The sequence below is a fragment of the Salvelinus sp. IW2-2015 genome, linkage group LG28 (genome assembly GCF_002910315.2).
Source record: "Salvelinus sp. IW2-2015 linkage group LG28, ASM291031v2, whole genome shotgun sequence".
Taxonomy (NCBI): Eukaryota; Metazoa; Chordata; class Actinopteri; order Salmoniformes; family Salmonidae; genus Salvelinus; species Salvelinus sp. IW2-2015.
The window spans coordinates 15667371-15685999 of NC_036868.1; the positions used below are offsets into that span (position 1 = coordinate 15667371).

General features: G+C 41.8%; 1 protein-coding gene across 2 annotated transcripts in view; it reads right to left on the reverse strand.

The window, feature by feature from the left end:
* Positions 1-2718: 2718 nt before the first annotated feature.
* The window catches only part of LOC111954102 (calcipressin-2-like), a 125701-nt gene continuing 109790 nt past the window's right edge, over positions 2719-18629 (reverse strand). For both annotated transcript variants that reach the window (XM_070435748.1, XM_070435749.1), the window contains one exon: positions 2719-5398. In XM_070435748.1, coding sequence (XP_070291849.1) covers positions 5241-5398 — 158 coding nt within the window. In that variant the 3' untranslated portion in view covers positions 2719-5240. The remainder of the gene's footprint in view (positions 5399-18629) is intronic.

Below are 18629 nucleotides of genomic sequence, written 5' to 3' on the forward strand. Positions count from 1 at the left end.
AAAACCTGGTTGCCTCTGCCAGGAGGCTGAAAGTTGGCCGCAAGTGGATCTTCCAGCAAGACAATTACCCCAAGCACACTTCAAAATCCACAAAGAAATTATTAATTGGCCACAAAAGCAACTTTTTGAAATGGGCATATCATTCTCCGGACTTGAAACCCATTGAAAACCTGTGGTTTGAATTGAGAGGGCAGTCCATAAGCGCACACAAAGGATATCAAGGATCTGTAAGGATTCTGTATGGAGGAATGGTCTAAGATCCCTCCTTGCCTGGAAACCCGACGTTGAATTGCATTGAATTCTATGTCGGGCAGAAATGAACATGAACAGAAATTAATCAGGAAAGTTTCCTCTCACAACCTCTGTAAGCCAGAATGCTGAATAAAATGATATTTCAACATACTTTACCGGTTGTCCATGTGGTTGYTCCTTTTGGCGGTAGGAATGTGAACTGGTAAAGTACGTTAAAATATAATTTTATTCAACATTCTGGCTTGTAGAGGTCGTGAGAGGAAACTTTCCTGATTCAAACGCTAATTTCTGCCCGATGTGAATTCAACGTCGGTTTCCAGGCAGGGATTCCTCCCAATGTGTTCACCAACTCATAAAGCATGTTAGAAAAAGGCTCAGTGCCAGTATGGAGTACCACAGAATGAGTCATACTACCCATAAAACCTAGCGGTTAAACGAGGAAATGGTTCTAATAGTTTTTCCACCAAACACTTAAAATAAAGGCTGTGTTTCGTATAGGCCTACCCTGACATGACGTTTTGATAACCGTGTAAATCTTTCTTGGACAAGGTGATTTTTATCAATATATTCACCTGTATTTACCCACAAAAAAATATAATGCTAATTAGCTGCTGATGTGGCTATCATAAAGAACTACAAATGCCATTATGATCTGGATGAGACTGCCGAATCGAGGCAAAGGTAAGAATCTCTGGATTAACTATCTAATATTAGCTAAATTTAGTAATGAATAAATTGGCTACATGTCTTTAAACTGTCAAATCTGTGAACTGTCTTGTGCAAGTTTTAAATTGACATATTACCTGTTGGCAAAGGTCTCAGCTAGAGATGACGTGCAGGAGCTTGCAGGGATTTGTAGTCTTGCTTTACATGATTATCAAAACATCACGACAGGATAAGCCTACACGAAGCACAGCCCTTATTTTAAATGTTTCTAAAATTCCATAAGGGAAAGATGAATGGTGGAAAAAATATTGGAACCATTTCCCTGTCTGACCGCTAGGTTTTATGGGTATTATGACACCTCCACTGTGGGGCTCTATACTCGCAAGGTGAGTTATTGAAAACAGGGGTGTCAGTCATTTTGACCACTACCTTTTTGAGAAAAATTATATTACTTGTTTAAACAAAATCTCTTTCCCTGAGCAATTGCATTCGTATAAAATAATATAATTTCCCAATTTTTGGGGAGCATACAATATACYGGTAACTGCTAAAATAATGGAAACACTTGAGTAAATTAGGGATACAAAGTATATTGAAAGCAGGTGCTGGGAAGATGTTGGGATTATTTTGGCTACCATGGCTATGCCTCCATAGGATGACTATGACCCCCCCCCCCCCACTCCACAGGGCACGAGTGGTCACTGAATGGTTTGATAAGCATGAAAACCATACGCCATGGTCGTCTCAAGTCACCAGATCTCAACCGAATTGAACACTTACGGGAGATTCTGGAGCGGCACCTGAGACAATGTTTTCCACCACCATCAACAAAACACCTAAATGATGGAATTTGTCATGGAAGAATAGTGTCACATCCTTCCGATAGATTTCGACACTTATAAAATCTATGCCAAGGTGCATTGAAGCTGTTCTGGCTCATGGTGACCCAATACGCTATTAAGACACTATGTTGGGGTTTCCTTTATTTTTGGCAGTTACCCGTAGCTCAGTATTTGAATTATTTATTTTACACAGTCATTTTTGCTCCTCCTTATCAAGGGTGTCAATAATTTAGGAACCCACTGTATATGGGAGCCAGTTAGAGTGCTTCATGTCTGGATGTCAGGGCCAAACACACCTTCATCTTGGCACTAGACCGACCAGCTGAGGAGGCAGGAGACGGAGGAGAGGAGGGGGAGTCAAGACACCACTTTTTATGTACTTTCAGAACTGTTGTAAATAACTGCTTTGACCCTGTTCACCCCATCAACACAGCACTTAGCCCTCTAAAGTTTAAGCCTACATAAACATAGCCTGTAGCCTGACTGAACATCAGTGTCATATTGTAGAAGACTGATAGAAGGGGAGGGCAACAATGATTGATGTCTGTTGCGACAGCATTGCCCTAGAAAACCCACAGCAACATTTAAGTGAGGGGAATAACAAGCGCTCTCCAACAGCCGATAAAGCGATAAGGAACGAGAGAGAGATGAACGTTGTTTATCACAGTGATGTCCTCTTTGTTAAAAATTATACACTGTATAATGATGATAGCTCGAGAAATACAATTTAAATTGACATTGACACTGAAATTGGCCGTGACTAGTCTTACACACTGATGATGCACAAGGAAGGGAAAGTGATTGAGTGAAGGTTAGGAGAATGGAGGAGTCAAGATGGGAGTCAAATCTCTTAGTAAATGGGGGCTGGGGAGGGGATGTAGACTTTTCCCCCTTATTTTCCTATAAAATCAGTAGGCCTATAAGCAACAATAGGACACATTAAAAACAAGACAATGCATTAAAACCAAACTCTTTTAATACTACCYTAGAATCATGTCAACTACTTTTACATGGCTACCATGAATATTTGTACAAAAATGCAGTAAAAATAGTATTGATTAATATATACAGATATGTATTCTTAGTGTATGCAGGCAGGTTGTACATGTAGAATGACAAGTACATTGAAGGTGTTGCACAAGTTTTACACAATACAGATATTGGTTCCCCCCATCACTGATACTACTTCCCAATCCAACAGACTCTCAGAAGAAAACAGAGAATAATATGATTTWAAAAAATTATGAAAAAAAAAAATCTGTAAAATACAAATATCTGGACATTTTGAGTCACATACAGGTACATATTGACAACATGCAGAATTCTTACTGTGTTTATGTTTAAGGATATGACTGCAGGACAAGCTTATAGGGCAGATTCAACAGACCAGGGGTCTAGGCGAAAAACACCAACATCTAGAAACAAAGTCATTGCATGTATACAAGTCACCTCATTTTGGGTTGTAATGGTGGCTGTAGTACATAATTCGGAGAGGGGCATGTTATTGTGTTGTTGGTAACCATCAGATAAATGCAGTGAGGGAAGAGTGTCTTAAAACCAACAAAACAAGGACGAAGGACTACTGTTACCCAAACCATTTGAAAGAAAGAAATATTACATGAATCAAACCTGGTGTTTTTAGAAATAGATAGGGACCATATTCAATTTCATTTGATGTCTGTGACTTTCAAAAAGGATAGTGGCTCATTATTACCAACAACATTTGATCTGCTTTAAACGTCAATTATAAGCAGATGCGAAAATATTGCAGGTAGAAGAAAAGGGCATTTAACGCAACCTACTGGAGCTTGGTGAAGTAAACCATATTATCAATCAGCACACTTTGAACTGGGTCATCAAATCAGACCATTGGATTTATCATCATCATCAGAGATCGGGATTGAAATGACAGACAGTGTGAGGTTACAGTCTGAGTGGCTAGAGTGTAGAAAAGCACCAGGGTGGAATCAGTGTGTCAAAAAAATGTAGAATCTCAGTGTTGGTGTAGTGTCTAAAACAGGAAGGACCAAAAGTGATCACAACGCCAGTTCTCCACAAACAGACAGGGCATTTTAAATGCATTTTGTACATAGCTTGTTCTAAGTCCTATAGGTTATTCAGGCATACCAAGACACTCATTGAACCAACACAGGAAAAACTCAACAAAACACAAAAAGGGAAACAAAAATGATTGTGTGAGTGAGTGTCATTCCCCTTGACCATTTTCACAGAAACTGTGTAATAGCACTTGGAACATTTTGTGTAACATAATAAGTTGTTTTCTTTTCATCCTCACAAGATCGTTGTGATGCATTTTCTTATTCCTTATGAGTTTGAATAAATGTTTCTTTCTCGCTCTCTACAGAAGCACACAAACACTGCAAGGACTGCAAGGAAACCCCATGCCTGAACCACTGTTCTCAAACAACACAATATCTCTATAAAAATGTAACCATGCACTTTATAGACTGTCTTCACGTGATGACATCTGATTGGCTATCCATTTTTTCCCTATGAGGAAAAGGTGGCTATAAGGCCATTCTGTTTATTTTCTTAGTTCACTTTTTTCCCCTCTTTCTTTAAAACAGACTGTCAGGGACAAGACATAGACACAGAAAAATTCACATTGAGGAAAAATCTGAGAAATATCATTGTACATAATGTTTTCACTTGAAGGCGCATGGCTTGTAACAGGTTTAAACATTGTTTTCTGTGAAGAACACCGATAGCCAGAACAACCAGGGAGGAGAGAGAGAAGTTAGAGAAGAGAGAGAGGTCACATTGACAGTTACATACAGCAAACGGAGCAAAGTAAATACACAAACTGTATCAGACCAGTGCATGCATTGGCAAGATAAAAAAATCCCATGGTCGACAAACAGCACTGACAACATGAGGAACAACCTCTGACAACTTTAAGTATTAAGTATTTATAATATTCCTTAGGGTTACTTCAATTCATGCAGCGCCAGTCCCTCACCACCTCAGTGGCTAACATGCCCTGATGAGAGAAGTGCTATTCATCATTAGTGCTTGTGGTACATACGCAGTGGTGCGAGAGCAAAGCTAACACACGTCCAGCAAACAGTCCATAAAGGCGACCTATGGGCTTCTTTAAACTGGCATGCACCACAACCGCTAAGAGCTCAAAGCAAGGTGCTGCCCCATCACTGCTAACTGTGTGACATTACATCAACAGAATCATAAAGAGAGGAACCAATCACTGAGGGCATGGTGGCTGCAACTAGAAAAGTGAAAATGATAGTGGACGGAAACAAACTCTGTGATCATACATGTAGCACATCAACGGCTGTATGTCGGCGAGGACGAGGAACAGAGATCACTCCCCCTCTGGCCCAGGCGGACAGCCTTAAGGCGGGAAGGCAGAACATGGGGAATGTTCCTGTGAGAGATGGGGGGGTCAAATTCTCCTTCCTCCACACGAGGATGTTACGGCAGGAAGTGGCAGGGGGACAGAGTTCAGTTGGACACAGGAAGGTCAGGGCGCCGGGTCTGGATGATTTTTGGTTTGGGGCAATTCTTTGGTTCCTCTTCCTCCTCCTCTGTGTCGCTATCGCACACGTGGACTACGACGCTGGGAGTGGACTCTGTTCCCGCATGCAGCTCAAACTTCTCTCCTGTATACAGAGTGAGTGAGTGAGAAGAGAGCGAGAGAAACAGAGACAGAAGGTAAGTACAAGGCAGACGTTTCAAAATTCAAAGCAGCAGATCTCAGAACATTTTTCTACAGTAGAATACATGACCTCAAGAGGGAGCCCTCGTTCAGTATGACGAGGCAAACTCTAGGATTTTCTACTCATGAATTGGGGGCATTTCATTGAGCAGAAGCTGAATATACAGAGTCTTTGTAATTATCTGGTTATAATGACCTGGCCAGTCACCGAAAGGTTGCTAGATCGAATCCCCGAGCTGACAAGTTAAAAATCTGTCATTCTGCCCCTGAACAAAGCAGTTAACCCACTGTTCCTAGGCTGTCATTGTAAATAAGAATTTGTTCTTAACTGACTTGCCTGGTTAAATTAATTAAAAAAATCTCCCTCTGGCTGCACTTTTTCCATCTAACAGCAGCAGTCACTGGTTTATCAATTCAACACAAATATCCATAAACCTTTTGCTTAATGTTGATGTCCAAATATCATGTCAATCATTAATGTTAGATGGAAAGATGGAGAAGTGGATATACCTCGAAGTTCTGTGACATATTAGGAATGTCTATGTATCTGAGGTATAGCAGCGGCATCCCTTGGGCCAAGAGGTCTGATTCTAGTACAGTAATGTTGGCCAAATCAATCAATACAAGTGTGCTTGTCTGTGTGTGTGCACCCAATAAAACTTGAAAAAGGGGGAGGCTTGCATGCCGAAGAACACCATCCCAACCGTGAAGCACGTGGGTGGCAGCATCATGTTGTGAGTGTGCTTTGCTGTAGGAGGGACTGGTGCACTTCACAAAACAGATGTCATCATGAGGCAGGAAAATTATGTGGATATATTGAAGCAACATCTCAAGACATCAGTCAGGAAGTTAAAGCTTGGTTGCAAATGGGTCTTCCAAATGGACAATGACCCCAAGCATACTTCCAAAGTTGTGGCAAAATGGCTTAAGGACAACAAAGTCAAGGTATTGTAGTGGCTATCACAAAGCCCTGATCTCAATCCTATAGAAAATTTGTTGGCAGAACTGAAAAAGTGTGTGTGAGCAAGGAGGCCTACAAACCTGACACCAGCTCTGTCAGGAGGAATGGGCCAAAATTCACCCAACTTATTGTGGGAAGCTTGTGGAAGGCTACCCGAAACGTTTGACCCAAGTTAAACAATTTAAAGGCAATGCTACCAAATACTAATTCAGTGTATGTAAACTTCTGACCCACGGTGAATGTGATGAAAGAAATAAAAGCTGAAAGAAATAATTCTCTCTACTATTATTCTGACATTTCACATTCTTAAAATAAAGTGGTGATCCTAACTGACCTAAGACAGGGAATTTTTACTTGGAATAAATGTCAGGAATTGTGAAAAACTGAGTTTAAATGTATTTGGCTAAGGTGTATGTAAACTTCCGACTTCAACTGTAGCTTCAAATGTTTTAACCAAATACTGGTTGATTCAACTGATAAAAGAATGGACGACCTGACCAGAGAGGTCCCGGACCTGAATAACAGTTTTCCATTCTCCCAGGGTCAGCTCGATGACAGCAATCTGTAAGTCATTGAGAGAGGACATCAGTTCTGTGTGAATCTATGATAACAATGATGGATGAATCAGACTCTCAAGGGACAATCAAGGTAGAACAACATGGTTGTGGACGGAATTGCAGAATCTCCACATGATGGAGACTGATGGACCACAGGAAGTTTGAGGTGGAGTGCGCCCACAGGACTGTAAAACCCACCACCGGCCCAGGTGACAAGCCCAGGCCGATAGTGGTCAAGTTCCTGATGTTCAAGGACAAGGTAACTGTTCTGGAAAGAGCCAAGAACTTGAGAGGAAGTATATCTATCTTACTCAATGAGGACTATCCTGAAGCTGTGCGCCAGAAGAGGAAAGAACTGATCCCAGCCATGAAAGCTGCCAGAGCGAGTGGGGTCATTGCTTACATCCGCTATGACAGGCTCATTGTCCATCCTCCTTCCCAGAAGCCTGGAGGGGATGAGAGAGCCAAGCCTATGGGTTCGTAGCTTCAACCCCGCAGCACACACACATACACACACACCAATTGATTAATGGACAACGGAATGTATATTTTTTTCCTCTTGCTTTGTCTGCTCTTTTCAATATTATGTCTCTCTGATAAGCTAACCAGGAAAGGGCTGAAAATAGCCTATATTTAAGATACAGTGCCTTGCAAAAGTATTCACATTCACCCCCCTTGGCGTTTTTCCTATTTTGTTGCATTACAACATGCAATTTAAATTGATTTTTATTTGGATTTCATGTAATGGACCTACACAAAATAGTGAAATGAAAAAAATAACTTGTTTCCAAAAATGCAAAAAAATGCAAAACTGAAAAGTGGTGAATGTATATGTATTCACCCCCTTTGCTATGAAGCCCCTAAATAAGATCTGGTGCAATCAATTACCTTCAGAAGTCACATCATTTGTTAAAGAAAGTCCACCTGTGTGCAATCTAAGTGTCACATGATCTGTCACATGATCTCAGTATATATATATACACATCTGTTCTGAAAGGCCCCAGAGTCTGCAACACCACTAACCAAGGAGCTCTCCAAACAGGCCAGGGACAAAGTTGTGGAGAAGAACAGATCAGGGTTGGGTTATAAAAAAATATCCGAAACTTTGAACATCCCATGGAGCACCATTAAATCCATTATTAAAACATTGAAAGAATATGGCACCACAACAAACCTGCCAAGAGAGGGCCGCCCACCAAAACTCACGGACCAGGAAAGGAGGGCATTAATCAGAGGCAACAAAGAGACTAAAAATAACCATGAAGGAGCTGCAAAGCTCCACAGTGGAGATTGGAGTATCTGTCTATAGGACCACTTTAAGCCGTACACTCCACAAAGCTGGGCTTTACGGAAGAATGTCCAGAAAAAAATAAGCAAACATGTTTGGTGTTTGCCAAAAGGCATGTGGGAGACTTCCCAAACATATGGAAGAAGGTACTCTGATCAGATGAGACTAAAATGTAGCTTTTTGGCCATCAAGGAAAATATATACCCCAAGAGACTTGCAGCTGTAATTGCTGCAAAAGGTGGCTCTACAAAGTATTGGCTTTGGGGGGGTGAATAGTTATGCACACTCAAGTTTTCAGTTTTTTGTTATTTCTTGTTTGTTTCACAAGAAAAAATATTTTGCATCTTCAAAGTGGTAGGCATGTTGTGTAAATCAAATGATACAAACCCCCCAAAAATCTATTTTAATTCCAGGTTGTAAGAAAATAGGAAAAATGCCAAGCGGGTGAATACTTTCGCAAGCCACTGTAGCCTTAGAAATAAGGTTCATGAAATCAATAACTTGCTAACATCAGATAACATTCATATATTAGCCATTTCTGAGACTCACTTAGATAAATAATTTGATGATACATCAGTAGCAATACAAGGATATAACATCTATAGAAGAGACATAGATTCTTATGGGGGAGGTGTTGCTGTATATATTCAGAGCCATATCCCTGTAATGCTTAGAGAAGATCTTATGTCAAGTGTTATTGAAGTGTTGTGGTTGCAGGTTCACTCGGCACATCTAAAGTAGGGATGCACCGATATGACATTTTTGCCCGATACCGATATCCGATATTTTCCTTGACAAAAAAAACCCAGATACCGATAACCGATACTAACATTTTAGCGGCCTTTTAAGCATTCTAGTACAGTTAAATAGTTCACACACACACACACACACACACACACACACACACACACACACACACACACAACACACAGGGACACAGCAAACTAAGGCACTGCATCTCAGTGCAAGAGGCGTCACTACAGTCCCTGTTCAAATCCAGGCTGTATCACATCTGGCCGTGATTGAGAGTCCCATAGGGCGGCGCACAATTGGCCCAGTGTTGTCCGGGTTTGGCCGGGGTAGGCCGTTATTGTAAATAAGAATTTGTTCTTAACTACTTGCCGAGTTAAATAAAGGTTACACACACCGCACACACACACACACCACACTGACCCAAAAGTCATTTTGTTGGCATTTACGTATGACCCCATTACTAGTAAAACATAATCAAAATCTATTTCCTTCATTTACTTGCTGTGCTGTTGTTTCATTTGTTCAGCAACTCGTCGTTATTCTCGAACTAGGATTTCATCATACATGTCAAGCAGTGAAGTTTCAGCTCTGTCTGTCCGTGGCCTCTCTTCCTCGGTGCGCACTGTCATTGTGTCCGTTTCCATCTTGTCCAGCTGTGTATGTAACATTTCACATAAACCCTGTTTCTTGTCTGCATCAGAGTAGCAGTCCTTGTACCTAGCATCGAGCATGGTGGCGACACAGTAAAGAGGCTCAGAGAAGGAGAATGCCACCAAATCGCTTGTTCACAGCCTCGAGTACTTTTGTAAGTTTTAACCCCACGGTCTGTGTCGACAGTTTTGTTGAACAGGCGTTTCAATGCCATGACAGAGGGTATCACGTCTGCTGCAGAAGCAGTTGATTAGCTTATTTCTCGAGTCAGTTGTTCGAATGGAGCCAGGAGTGTGTTCATGTTTCCAAGTTTCAAACATGTTCTCAAATGCCATTGAAATGGCAGCAGCGGTATGAGAACCAGCACATTCTTGAGCATGCAATACGGCTTTCCTCAGTATGAAATCCTCGTCGACCCACTGTCCTGTCAGACTCAGTATGCTCATGTGGCTGACATCGGCTGGTCCAAATGTCAGTCATGAAGCTAATAGCAGTGATGCCCATAGCAAGTAGCTCATAGATGTACGTTTCAACAGTACTGTGTACCTCCGGTAGGGCAACATCTGAAAAATAGTGTGTACCGGGGCTCGACCAGTCGGCGAAAGCCAACATCATCCACGACAGAGGACGGTTGATTGTCAATGGCAATGAATTCCATTATCTTGGCGTTAATGGATTTAGCCTTTTTGTCTCGCTGAAATGTTCTTACTCTTTCAAATGACTGCTTGTCTTGAACTTGTTGAGTTGTTGGAAGTGTGCGCTTAGTACTTTCCATGGCGTCATTACGTCATCTACTTACGTCATAGGGGACCTGAATATTGACTGGTTTTCATCAAGCTGTCCGCTCAAGAGGAAGCTTCTTACTGTAACCAGTGCCTGTAATCTGGTTCAGGTTATTAATCAACCTACTAAGGTGTTTACAAACACTACAGGAACAAGATCATCCACATGTATTGATCACATTTTACTAATACTGTAGAACTTTGTTCTAAAGCTGTATCCGTACCCATTGGATGCAGTGATCACAATATAGTGGCTATATCCAGGAAAGCCAAAGTTCRAACAGCTGGGCCTAAAATAGTGTACAAGAGATCATACTAAATATTTTGCTGTGACTCTTATATGGATGATGTTAACAATATTTGTTGGTCTGATGTGATTAATGAGGAGCACCAGATGCTGTACTTAATGAATTTATGAAATTGCTTCTTCCAATTATTGATAAACATGCACCTGTTAAGAAACTGACCGATAAAACTGTTAAGGCTCCATTTTTTTACACAAACTGGTTTCAGACCAGTGCATGCATTGGCAAGATAAAAAAATTCCCATGGTCGACAAACAGCACTGACAACATGAGGAACAACCTCTGACAACTTTAAGTATTAAGTATTTATAATATTCCTTAGGGTTACTTCAATTCATGCAGCGCCAGTCCCTCACCACCTCAGTGCTAACATGCCCTGATGCAGAGAAGTGCTTATTCATTCATTAGTGCTTGTGGTACATACGCAGTGGTGCGAGAGCAAAGCTAACAACCGTCCAGCAACAGTCCATAAAGGCGACCTATGGGCTTCTTTAAACTGGCATGCACCACAACCGCTAAGAGCTCAAAGCAAGGTGCTGCCCCATCACGCTAACTGTGTGACATTACATCAACAGAATCATAAAGAGAGGAACCAATCACTGAGGGCATTGGTGGCTGCAACTAGAAAAGTGAAAATGATAGTGGACGGAAACAAACTCTGTGATCACAACATGTAGCACATCAACGGCTGTATGATCGGCGAGGACGAGGAACAGAGATCACTCCCCCTCTGGCCCAGGGCGGACAGCCTTAAGGCGGGAAGGCAGAACATGGGGAATGTTCCTGTGAGAGATGGGGGGTCAAATTCTCCTTCCTCCACACGAGGATGTTACGGCAGGAAGTGGCAGGGGGACAGAGTTCAGTTGGACACAGGAAGGTCAGGGCGCCGGGTCTGGATGATTTTTTGGTTTGGGCAATTCTTTTGGTTCCTCTTCCTCCTCCTCTGTGTCGCTATCGCACACGTGGACTACGACGCTGGGAGTGGACTCTGTTCCCGCATGCAGCTCAAACTTCTCTCTGTATACAGAGTGAGTGAGTGAGAAGAGAGCGAGAGAAACAGAGACAGAAGGTAAGTACAAGGCAGACGTTTCAAAATTCAAAGCAGCAGATCTCAGAACATTTTTCTACAGTAGAATACATGCCTCAAGAGGGAGCCTGCGTTCAGTATGACGAGGCAAACTCAAGGATTTTCTACTCATGAATTGGGGGCATTTCATTGAGCAGAAGCTGAATTATACAGAGTCTTTGTAATTATCTGGTTAATAATGACCTGGCAGTCACCGAAAGGTTGCTAATCGAATCCCCGAGCTGACAAGTTAAAATCTGTCATTCTGCCCCTGACAAAGCAGTTTACCCACGTTCCTAGGCTGTCATTGTAAATAAGAATTTGTTCTTAACTGACTTGCCTGGTTAAATTAATTAAAAAAATCTCCCTCTGGCTGCACTTTTTCCATCTAACAGCAGCAGTCACTGGTTTATCAATTCAACACAAATATCCATAAACCTTTTGCTTAATGTTGATGTCCAAATATCATGTCAATCATTAATGTTAGATGGAAGATGGAGAAGTGGATATACCTCGAAGTTCTGTGACATATTAGGAATGTCTATGTATCTGAGGTATAGCAGCGGCATCCCTTGGGCCAAGAGGTCTGATTCTAGTACAGTAATGTTGGCCAAATCAATCAATACAAGTGTGCTTGTCTGTGTGTGTGCACCCAATAAAACTTGAAAAGGGGGAGGCTTGCATGCCGAAGAACACCATCCCAACCGTGAAGCACGTGGGTGGAAGCATCATGTTGTGAGTGTGCTTTGCTGTAGGAGGGACTGGTGCACTTCACAAACAGATTGTCATCATGAGGCAGGAAATTATGTGGATATATTGAAGCAACATCTCAAGACATCAGTCAGGAAGTTAAAGCTTGGTTGCAAATGGGTCTTCCAAATGGACAATGACCCCAAGCATACTTCCAAAGTTGTGGCAAAATGGCTTAAGGACAAACAAAGTCAAGGTAATTGTAGTGGCTATCACAAAGCCCTGATCTCAATCCTATAGAAAATTTGTTGGCAGAACTGAAAAAGTGTGTGTGAGCAAGGAGGCCTACAACCTGACACACGCTCTGTCAGGAGGAATGGGCCAAAATTCACCCAACTTATTGTGGAGCTTGGTGGAAGGCTACCCGAAACGTTTGACCCAAGTTAAACAATTTAAAGGCAATGCTACCAAATACTAATTCAGTGTATGTAAACTTCTGACCCACGGTGAATGTGATGAAAGAAATAAAAGCTGAAAGAAATAATTCTCTCTACTATTATTCTGACATTTCACATTCTTAAAATAAAGTGGTGATCCTAAACTGACCTAAGACAGGGAATTTTTACTTTGGAATAAATGTCAGGAATTGTGAAAAACTGAGTTTAAATGTATTTGGCTAAGGTTATGTAAACTTCCGACTTCAACTGTAGCTTCAAATGTTTTTACCAAATACTGGTTGTTCAACTGATAAAAGAATGGACGACCTGACCAGAGAGGTCCCGGACCTGAATAACAGTTTTCCATTCTCCCGAGGTCAGCTCGATGACAGCAATCTGTAAGTCATTGAGAGAGTACATCAGTTCTGTGTGAATCTATGATAACAATGATGGATGAATCAGACTCTCAAGGGACAATCACAAGTAGAACAACATGTTGTGGACGGAATTGCAGAATCTCCACAGCTGATATGGAGACTGATGGACCACAGGAAGTTTGAGGTGGAGTGCGCCCACAGGACTGTAAAACCCACCACGGCCAGGTGACAAGCCCAGGCGATAGTGGTCAAGTTCCTGATGTTCAAGGCACAGGTAACTGTTCTGGAAAGAGCCAAGAACTTGAGAGGAAGTATAATCTATCTTACTCATGAGGACTATCCTGAAGCTGTGCGCCAGAAAGAGGAAGAACTGATCCCAGCCATGAAAGCTGCCAGAGCGAGTGGGGTCATTGCTTACATCCGCTATGACAGGCTCATTGTCTCATCCTCCTTCCCAGAAGCCTGGAGGGGATGAGAGAGCCAAGCCTATGGGTTCGTAGCTTCAACCCCGCAGCACACACACATACACACACACCAATTGATTAATGGACAACGGAATGTATATTTTTTTCCTCTTGCTTTGTTTGCTCTTTTCAATATTTATGTCTCTCTGGATAAGCTAACCAGGAAAGGGCTGAAAATAGCCTATATTTAAGATACAGTGCCTTGCAAAGTATTCACATTCACCCCCCTTGGCGTTTTTCCTATTTTGTTCATTACAACATGCAATTTAATTGATTTTTATTTGGATTTCATGTAATGGACCTACACAAAATAGTGAAATGAAAAAATACTTGTTTCAAAAATGCAAAAAAATGCAAAACTGAAAAGTGGTGAATGTATATGTATTACCCCCTTTGCTATGAAGCCCCTAAATAAGATCTGGTGGCAATCAATTACCCTTCAGAAGTCACATCATTTGTTAAGAAAGTCCACCTGTGTGCAATCTAAGTGTCACATGATCTGTCACATGGATCTCAGTATATATATATACACATCTGTTCTGAAAGGCCCCAGAGTCTGCAACACCACTAACCAAGGAGCTCTCCAACAGGCCAGGGACAAAGTTGTGGGAAGAACAGATCAGGGTTGGGTTATAAAAAATATCCGAAACTTTGAACATCCCATGGAGCACCATTAAATCCATTATTAAAACATTGAAAGAATATGGCACCACAACAAACCTGCCAAGAGAGGGCCGCGCCACCAAAACTCACGGACCAGGAAAGGAGGGCATTAATCAGAGGCAACAAAGAGACTAAAATAACCATGAAGGAGCTGCAAAGCTCCACAGTGGAGATTGGAGTATCTGTCTATAGGACCACTTTAAGCCGTACAACTCCACAAAGCTGGGCTTTACGAGAAGAATGTCCAGAAAAAAAATAAGCAAACATGTTTGGTGTTTGCCAAAAGGCATGTGGGAGACTTCCCAAACATATGGAAGAAGGTACTCTGATCAGATGAGACTAAAATGTAGCTTTTTGGCCATCAAGAGAAAATATATACCCCAAGAGACTTGCAGCTGTAATTGCTGCAAAAGGTGGCTCTACAAAGTATTGGCTTTGGGGGGTGAATAGTTTGCACACTCAAGTTTTCAGTTTTTTGTTTATTTTTGTTTGTTTCACAAGAAAAATATTTTGCATCTTCAAAGTGGTAGGCATGTTGTGTAAATCAAATGATACAACCCCCCAAAAATCTATTTTAATTCCAGGTTGTAAGAAAATAGGAAAAATGCCAAGCGGGTGAATACTTTCGCAAGCCACTGTAGCCTTAGAAATAAGGTTCATGGAAATCAATAACTTGCTAACATCAGATAACATTCATATAATTAGCATTTCTGAGCTCCACTTAGATAAATAATTTGATGATACATCAGTAGCAATACAAGATATAACATCTATAGAAGAGACATAGATTTCTTATGGGGAGGTGTTGCTGTATATATTCAGAGCCATATCCCTGTAATGCTTAGAGAAGATCTTATGTCAAGTGTTATTGAAGTGTTGTTGGTTGCAGGTTCACTCGGCACATCTAAAGTAGGGATGCACCGATATGACATTTTTGCCGATACCGATATCCGATATTTTCCTTGACAAAAAAACCCAGATACCGATACCGATCTAACATTTTAGCGGCCTTTTAAGCATTCTAGTACAGTTAAATAGTTCAACACACACCACACAACACACATCACACACACACACACACACACACACACACACACACACACACACACACACACACACACACACACAACCACACACACACACACACACACCCACACACACACACAGGGACACAGGCAAACTAAGGCACTGCATCTCAGTGCAAGAGGCGTCACTACAGTCCCTGTTCAAATCCAGGCTGTATCACATCTGGCCGTGATTGAGAGTCCCATAGGGCGGCGCACAATTGGCCCAGTGTTGTCCGGGTTTGGCCGGGGTAGGCCGTTATTGTAAATAAGAATTTGTTCTTAACTACTTGCCGAGTTAAATAAAGGTTACACACACCGCACACACACACACACCACACTGACCCAAAAGTCATTTTGTTGGCATTTACGTATGACCCCATTACTAGTAAAACATAATCAAAATCTATTTCCTTCATTTACTTGCTGTGCTGTTGTTCATTTGTTCAGGTCGTTTTCATTCTCAACTAGGATTCATCATCACATGTCAAGCAGTGAAGTTTCAGCTCTGTCTGTCCGTGGCCTCTCTTCCTCGGTGGCGCACTGTCATTGTGTCGTTTCCATCTTGTCCAGCTTGTGTATGTAACATTTCACATAAACCCTGTTTCTTGTCTGCATCAGAGTAGCAGTCCTTGTACCTAGCATCGAGCATGGTGGCGACACAGTAAAGAGGCTCAGGAAGGAGAATGCCACCAAATCGCTTGTTCACAGCCTCGAGTACTTTTGTAAGTTTTACCCCACGGTCTGTGTCGACAGTTTTTGTTGAACAGGCGTTTCAATGCCATGACAGAGGGTATCACGTCTGTGCAGAGCAGTTGATTAGCTTATTTCTCGAGTCAGTTGTTCGAATGGAGCCAGGAGTGTGTTCATGTTTCCAAGTTTCAAACATGTTCTCAAATGCCATTGAAATGGCAGCAGCGGTATGAGAACCAGCACATTCTTGAGCATGCAATACGGCTTTCCTCAGTATGAAATCCTCGTCGACCCACTGTCCTGTCAGACTCAGTCTGGTCATGTGGCTGACATCGGCTGGTCCAAATGTCAGTCATGAAGCTAATAGCAGTGATGCCCATAGCAAGTAGTCATAGATGTACGTTTCAACAGTACTGTGTACCTCCGGTAGGGCAACATCTGAAAAATAGTGGTGTACCGGGGCTCGACCAGTCGGTCGAAAGCCAACATCATCCACGACAGAGGACGGTTGATTGTCAATGGCAATGAATTCCATTATCTTGGCGTTAATGGATTTAGCCTTTTTGTCTCGCTGAAATGTTCTTACTCTTTCAAATGACTGCTTGTCTTGAACTTGTTGAGTTGTTGGAAGTGTGCGCTTAGTACTTTCCATGGCGTCATTACGTCATCTACTTACGTCATAGGGGACCTGAATATTGACTGGTTTTCATCAAGCTGTCCGCTCAAGAGGAAGCTTCTTACTGTAACCAGTGCCTGTAATCTGGTTCAGGTTATTAATCAACCTACTAAGGTGTTTACAAACACTACAGGAACAAGATCATCCACATGTATTGATCACATTTTACTAATACTGTAGAACTTTGTTCTAAAGCTGTATCCGTACCCATTGGATGCAGTGATCACAATATAGTGGCTATATCCAGGAAAGCCAAGTTCAACAGCTGGGCCTAAAATAGTGTACAAGAGATCATACTAAATATTTTGCTGTGACTCTTATATGGATGATGTTAACAAATATTTGTTGGTCTTGATGTGATTAATGAGGAGCACCAGATGCTGTACTTAATGAATTTATGAATTGCTTCTTCCAATTATTGATAAACATGCACCTGTTAAGAAACTGACCGATAAAACTGTTAAGGCTCCATTTTTAAAATTACATTTTTTATTTCACCTTTATTTAACCAGGTAGGCCAGTTGAGAACAAGTTCTCATTTACAACTGCGACCTGGCCAAGATAAAGCAAACAGCAGTGCGACAAAACAACAACAAGTTACACATAAACAAACGTACAGTCAATAACACATAGAAAATCTATGTACATGTGTGCAAATGTAAAATATTAGGGAGGTAAGGCAATAAATAGGCCATAGAGGCGAAATAATTACAATTTAGCATTAACCACTGGAGTGATAGATGTGGCAGATGATGATGTGCAAGTAGAGAATACTGGGTGCAAAAAGCAAAAAGATAAATAATAACATGGGGATGAGTAGTTGGGTGTGCTATTATACAGATTGGGCTGTGTACAGGTAATGGATCGTAAGGTAAGCTGCTCGTGACAGCTAGAGTTAGAGAGGAGATTAGAGAGGGAGATATAAGTCTCCAAGCTTCAGTGATTTTTGCAATTCGTTCCAGTCATGGCAGCAGAGAACTGGAAGGCAGCCAAAAGAGGTGTTGGCTTTGGGGATGACCAGTGAAATATAACCTTACTGGAGCGTGTGCTACGGGTGGGTGTGCTATGGTTGACCAGTGAGGCTGAGATTAAGGTGGGCTTACCTAGCAAGGACTTATAGATGACCTGGAGACCAGTGGGTTTGGCAAAGATTCATGTAGCGTTGGCCAGCCAACGAGCGCTATACAGGTGCAGTGGTGGGTAGGTATATATGGGGCTTTGGGTGACAACATGGATGGCACTGTGATAGACTACATCCAGTTGCTGAGTAGAGTGTTTGGAGGCTATTTTGTAAATGACCGCGCAAAGTCAAGGATCGGTAGGATAGTCAGTTTTACGAGGGATAGTTTGGAGGCTTTGAGTGAAGGAGGCTTTGTTGCGAAATAGGAAGCCGATTCTAGATTTATTTTGTATTAGAATGCTTAATGTGAGTCTGTAAGGAGAGTTTAGTCTAACCAGACACCTAGGTATTGTAGTTGTCCACATAATCTAAGTGGGGGGGCAAGTTTGCTGCGGGGGTGCAGAGCTGTTGTCCGGGGTAGGGTAGCCAGCGTGGAAAGCTGCCAGCTGTAGAAAATTGCTTATTGAAATTATCGTAGATTTATCGGTGGTGACAGTGTTTCCTAGCCTCAGTGCAGTGGGCAGCTGGGAGGAGGTGCTCTTATTCTCCATGGACTTTACAGTGTCCCCAAAACTTTAGTGCTACAGGATGCAAATTTCTGTTTGAAAAAGCTTAGCCTTAGCTTTCT